Source organism: Dipodomys ordii, unplaced genomic scaffold (genome assembly GCF_000151885.1).
Source record: "Dipodomys ordii isolate 6190 unplaced genomic scaffold, Dord_2.0 Scaffold8, whole genome shotgun sequence".
NCBI lineage: Eukaryota > Metazoa > Chordata > Mammalia > Rodentia > Heteromyidae > Dipodomys > Dipodomys ordii.
The window spans coordinates 24,509,628-24,515,644 of NW_012267224.1; the positions used below are offsets into that span (position 1 = coordinate 24,509,628).

Below are 6,017 nucleotides of genomic sequence, written 5' to 3' on the forward strand. Positions count from 1 at the left end.
TGTGTGTGTGTGTGTGTGTGTGTGTGTGTGTGTCTGAATGTTTAAGGGACTCTATAATTCATTTTTGTTTGGTTATTCTAGGATAATTTAATCTCTGCCAGTTTCTGCCCATGTTTCCTTCTCTGAACTCCGTAACTGTGGAGCAACCCCCTTTACCTTTGCCGTCATGTACATCAAGTTGTTCAAAACCATGGCAGTGGCTTGTGGGGATCCCCAGCCTTCTCCCCGTAACCAGCGTCTGCTAGTCACCATGAGTTCTCTGTCTTTTAAGGATTCATCTTCCTCATCCTCCTGCCGCCTTGCTGTGGGCAGAGGTTTCAAATCCACCAGCTCGATGTTGTTCATCCATGGTAGCAGGTAGTGCAGCATGACCTGCCGCCCCGCTGGATGAGCTGTCTGAATCCTCTGGCTGATCTCTAGTGCCAAGCAAATCAAACGAGAGAACTGAGTCATTCTGGTGTCCTTGGACCTATGATGAATTTCAACATCTCCTTCTTAAAGGTTAGGAAACCAGGTTTTCTTCACGACATTTAACAATGACAAATGCTATTTCTCCTTTTAATAAAACTCACTCAATGGCATCATAAAGAAAATGAACAGCTAACATAAAATCACACAATTAATGGTTGGTTTTATTATGTCTGGGACAAGGTCTTGCTATTGTAGCTCAGATTCGCCTCAAACTCTCTTTCCTCAGCATCTGAAGTGCTGGGATTATATGTGTGAATCACTGTGCCTGGTCATATGTATTTCTATCTAGTATTAATACATTTTGGTTTGGAGGCATGGCTCATATGGTAGAGAAACAGCTAATGAGAGAAATCAAGTGTCAGACAGTGAGTTCAAGTCCTGAGCTAGAAATATCTATCTATCTATCTATCTATCTATCTATCTATCTATCTATCTATCTTATCTATCTCTTGTTTAATAAGATTGCAAAATGGTGCATAATGCATGGAAAGCAGTCTGATAGTTCCTCCAAAAAGTTAAAAAACAAACTGAGTGCCAGTGGCTCATGCTTATAGTCCTAGCTACTCAGAAAATTGTGATCTGACAACAGAGGTTAGATATCAGCATGGGTAGACAAATCTGAGAAATTCCTGTTTTCAGTTAACCAAAAAGCCAGAAGAGGAATCATGGATCAAGTTGTAGAATGTCAGCCCTGATGGAAAAGGCTGAGCCAGAGCACAGGTCCCTAAGTTTAAGTCCCAGTACTAGTCTCCATGCCACCCCCCCCCCAGAGTTAAACGTAGTTCCCCTGCCATCAAGCAATCCCACTACTCAGTATACATCCAAAAATAATTGAAAACAGAGGCTCAAACAGATATTTGTGCACCTATGGCCACCAGAAGAACTATTCACAACAGTGGAGGAAGCAACACAAAATGTCAACTGACAGATGAATGACCGAATAAATAAGCTATAGTCACATACAATGGAATATCTCACAGCCCTAAGAGAGGACAATCCTGTGACACGCTCCAACGTGGACAAAGATATGCAAAATAATCCCGTCACAACAATGATATCAACCTAAGATTCTACGTCGACTGTACATTTGCAGTAGTATAATTCTTAAAAATATAGAGTGGGGGCTGGGAAGATGGCTCAGTGGTGGACTGCTTGCCTTGCATGCATTGAGGCCCTGAGTTCAATTCCTCAGCACCACAAAAACAGAAAAAGTGGGAAGTGGGCACTGTGGCTCAAGTGGTAGAGCGCTAGCCTTGAGCTGAGATGCTGAGGAACATCATCTGGGCCCAGAATTCAGGCCCCATGACGAAAACAAACAAACAAAAAATGTAGAGTGGTAAGCACCAGGGATTAAGAGAGAAGAAAAAGGCTACAGAGCTTCAATTCTGCAGGATGAAAAAGTTCTAGTGATAATAATTCACAACACTGCATATACTCAACACTTCTAAAACTGTACATTTAAAAATGAGTAAGATGGAAATAATAAAGAATCTCACCAGCACTTATGCCAAGTGTTGAGGGCTTACATTAGCTGTGGCTCAAGTGTCAAAATGCCAGCCTTGAGCAAAAAACCCAAGCAAGAATGTGAGGCTCTGAGCTCACACCTCAGTACTAGCACCAAGAAGAAACAAGTGACAGTGACAGAATATCCAATTACTCATTGGTCATACCTGAGAATATGGCGAGTGTGAGCTCAGGATATGCCCTTGCTAATTCCTCAGATAACTGGTAATATGAGACAGAATACAGATGTGGCAGCGGGGACAGCTGGCTGAGCACTCCATCTGTTCTCTGAACCTCCAATTTATGAGCGTAGCGAAACATCTTCGGTTCCAGAATCTACAGAATGACAATCCCATCAGCTTCAGTTAGTATTTTATGGGATATCTGAAGTTCAGCTACAATTATAAAACATTTCCCCAGGAAATAGTCCAGTTTAAAAATCATATGCTTATGTATATTAAAAGAAATGTTAATTAGTAATGCCAGGAGATGGTTACAAAAGACTAACATTAACTAAAGTACTTATGACTTGACTTTAATGTCAGTGGTATGGGTTAATTAACTAGTCACTTAATGTACAATTACTCTATCTATCATTTATCTAGTTAAAAAATATAACTATAAAAAATCTGCATAGCAGCCAAGTACCAGTGGCTTGTAACTATAATCTTACCTACTTAGGAGGATGAGATCTGAGGACTGAGGTTTGAAGCTAGCCAGGACAGAAAAGTCCATCAGATTCTTATCTCCAAATAACCACCAAAAAGCCAGAAATGAAGCTGTGGCTCAAGTGGTAGAGTGCTAGCCTTCAGAGGAAAAAGCTGAGGGGGAGCGCTGAGACCCTGACTTCAAGCCCCAGGACTGGCACACACAAAAATATATTTATAATGGAAAAAGATTCAAAAAGGTTCCTTGCTTTTCACAGATAAACTAAAATTCCCTTTCATAGTACAGCATATGTAAAACTTTATCATTACTTCTCTTATCAATAAAGGCATTAAGTATAATTTCTAAGAAGGTCCTATCAGCATTAGTAACATTAGCATCCTTTATAATCACTTTAAGTCCTTGGTAAGATCAGAGACTCTTGATCAATAAGTTAAATATTGTATAATAATAATATACCTGCAATCTGAGAAAATGATGAGGTATCATGAATGAGCTAATATCTTAACATGGCTCCCAAAACAGACATTAACAGTTACTTGCTACTCTGTCCTAATTAATTAGTATTTGTAAATATATAAGTGCTAATATAATATTTCTATAACATATTTCTGAATAGTTAGTACTTACAAATTTAAATATCTATACTATCTTTCCTCTTCTTTTTCTAATGCTAGTCAGAACGTGGTAACATACTTCACAATGAACAATAAAGTGAAATATTTGTACTAGTATGTTTTAAAGGCAAGAAAAAAAACAGGTTTCATTAAGCCCTCAGTAAAAAAACTTTTAATTAACATCTGTTTACGAACCTGTAAAAGTTGCATAGCAACTTCATAGATGCTTCTAGAAGAGTCAGCTGCTTTAAACAGTATTAGATTTAGGAGCATCACTGTGTCACACTGATAATCCCTGAAGATAAATTTCACATGTTAGGTAGATAACAATGTTTGGAGACTGCATACCAGTTAAAAAAAACATGTACAAAGAGCTAGGGCATATGTATCTTCTAGGCCTAGGGGGTAACTTTAGGGACAACAAACTTATGGTGATTATTATCCTTACTGGATAAATTTCCCTAGTACTTAATGAGAAAAAATACAAATGTTTTAGTATTCCCAAATTAAAAAGGAGACATTTTCTTAAAAAAAAAATTCTAAGTGGAAAATAAGCCATAGTGCACAGGGTACCTGTTCTGGAATACATTAGCGATGGCTTTAAAGCAGCCGGCTGCTACTCTCTTGGAGCCCGTGTAACACCGGTCCACAGCCCAGTACATCAGGTTGCTCTGATCAGGGTTCAGCTCCAGCAGCAACGTGACTGCTTCACAGCCCAAATGATGAACCTGAGGGAAGGTCACAAATTGCCAGGGAGAGGAATGTTATTTGCTTGTGTATTCTCTCCTCTCCCCTCTCTCCTCTCCTCTTCCCTTCCTCCCCCCCTTTCTCACTCTCCTCTAAGTTAATATACAGCATACATTTATTGTATTTAATACAAAATTCAGTTTCCTTTTATTCAACTCCTTTATTGAGGCAGTAGAAAAAACTAGCATGGGTAAATTATATTTGGCTCCTTGTTTTCTTACACAGATTCTTCACTATGAATATTTCTTTCAACAGAGCCCACAAAGGCTGCTGATGAACATAATGGGTGTTTTAGAAAAATGAACTGGTAGATCCTTCAATTATTTTTATCCAGCTTTATTCTTTTTTAAATTTAAATTTTATTGTCAAGGTGATGTACATAGGGGTTGCAGTTACATAAGTAAGGTAGTGAGTACATTTCTTGTCAAACTTGTTACCCCCTCCTTCATTTTTCTCCCACTTTCCCTCCCCCCATAACTCTCCTTCCAAGTTGTACAGATCATTTCCAATATATTGTCTCATGAGCATTGGTTCCTCCTTTGTCCTTTGTCTCATCATCTTTTTATGGTGCTATTATAGTGGAAATATCATTTAGAGTTCTGACAAATTTACTTCTATATTCTCTTTGTAGTTTCTAATGCTGTCTTTGTTCATTTAACATGTTACATGCATATTCCAGAGGGAAGGGGTAACAAGTTTGACAAGAAATGTACTTATTACCTTACTTACGTAATTGTAACCCTTCTGTAAATCACCTTGACAATAAAATTTTAAAAAAAACAACAAAGCAGCTAAAATGTCAGAAGCTTCATTCTTAATTATCACAACAAAACAGAAACATTATCGGAGGGAGAGGAGCTCTCTATCTCTCTCTCATGTTGGTCCTGGGATTTAAACTAATGGCCTGGGCACTGTTCTTGAGCTACTTTTGCTCAAGCCTAGCACTCTACTGCTTGAGTCACAGTTCCACTTCCAGTTTTTTTCTGGTTAACTGGAGATAAGAGTCTCCCAGACTTTCCTGGTCAAGCTGGCTTTGAACCAGGATCCTGAGTAGCTAGATTATAGGTGATTATAGGTGGATTATAGGTCCCTGGCCTAAGCTGTGAAATATGTGTGTGTGTGTGTGTGTGGTATTAGAATATGGAGTGGGAGACAAGGAAAGAATAATTAATTGTAGAATGGTTAAAGCAAACAAAGTAAACAAAGCGAAGAACATACTTCTTCCATTGAGTCCAAAGCACTCTAGATCAGTAAGAACTTTGTCAGATACATAGAAACTACTATATTAATCTAATAAGAAAGAGGAACTTAAATGGAAAAATTATAAATTTCCTAGGATATGGTATCCTATATATAATCTTATATAATATATTATTTGCACATGATTCTATCCTTAAAATATAATTCTATCCTAACAAAACAAAGTAGATTTATTACAGATTTCTTTCTTTTTTTTTTTTTAATCAAGTCATGGGGTCTGAACTCTGGGCCTGGGCGCTGTCCCTCAGCTCTTCAGCTCAAGGCTAGCACTCTACTACTTGAGCCACAGCACCACTTCTGGCTTTTTTTTTCCTGCTTATGTGGTGCTGAGGAATTGAACCCAGGGCCTCATGCCTGCAAGGCAAGCACTCTACCACTGAGCCACCTTCCCAGTCCAACAGGTTTCTTTTTTTAAAATCTTTTCTTTTAGGTCCAAGATCAGGACTTGAACTCAGCGTCTGATGCTTTTGTTCACTGTCTAGCACTCTACCAACTGAGGCATGCCTCCAACCACTGACAGTTTCTTTTTAATAGGTCATACATTAATTGTGAACAGTGCAATAATAATTTATGACATTTTAAGGGAATGGTCAGAATTACCTTTTTGTCCAGAGAGTCTAAGATGTTATCCAACCATTTGTACAGATAGCCATCTGATGAAAGTCCTACATTATCTGCAACAGGGCCACAACAGAGTACAGCAGACATAGCCTTCAAACAATAATATTAGAATTACATTTAAACATTTTAAGA

The 6,017-nt window shown here is 38.3% G+C and overlaps 1 protein-coding gene across 1 annotated transcript in view; it reads right to left on the reverse strand.

Annotated features, from left to right (window-relative positions):
- Positions 1 to 6,017, reverse strand: part of Fryl (FRY-like) — a 224,823-nt gene that overhangs the window by 61,198 nt on the left and 157,608 nt on the right. Inside the window, exons 29-33 of the mRNA XM_013008917.1 lie at positions 5,865 to 5,975; positions 3,831 to 3,985; positions 3,453 to 3,552; positions 2,142 to 2,310; positions 157 to 416 (exon numbers count right to left, since the gene is read on the reverse strand). Of these exons, the coding sequence (XP_012864371.1) occupies positions 157 to 416; positions 2,142 to 2,310; positions 3,453 to 3,552; positions 3,831 to 3,985; positions 5,865 to 5,975 (795 nt within the window). The remainder of the gene's footprint in view (positions 1 to 156; positions 417 to 2,141; positions 2,311 to 3,452; positions 3,553 to 3,830; positions 3,986 to 5,864; positions 5,976 to 6,017) is intronic.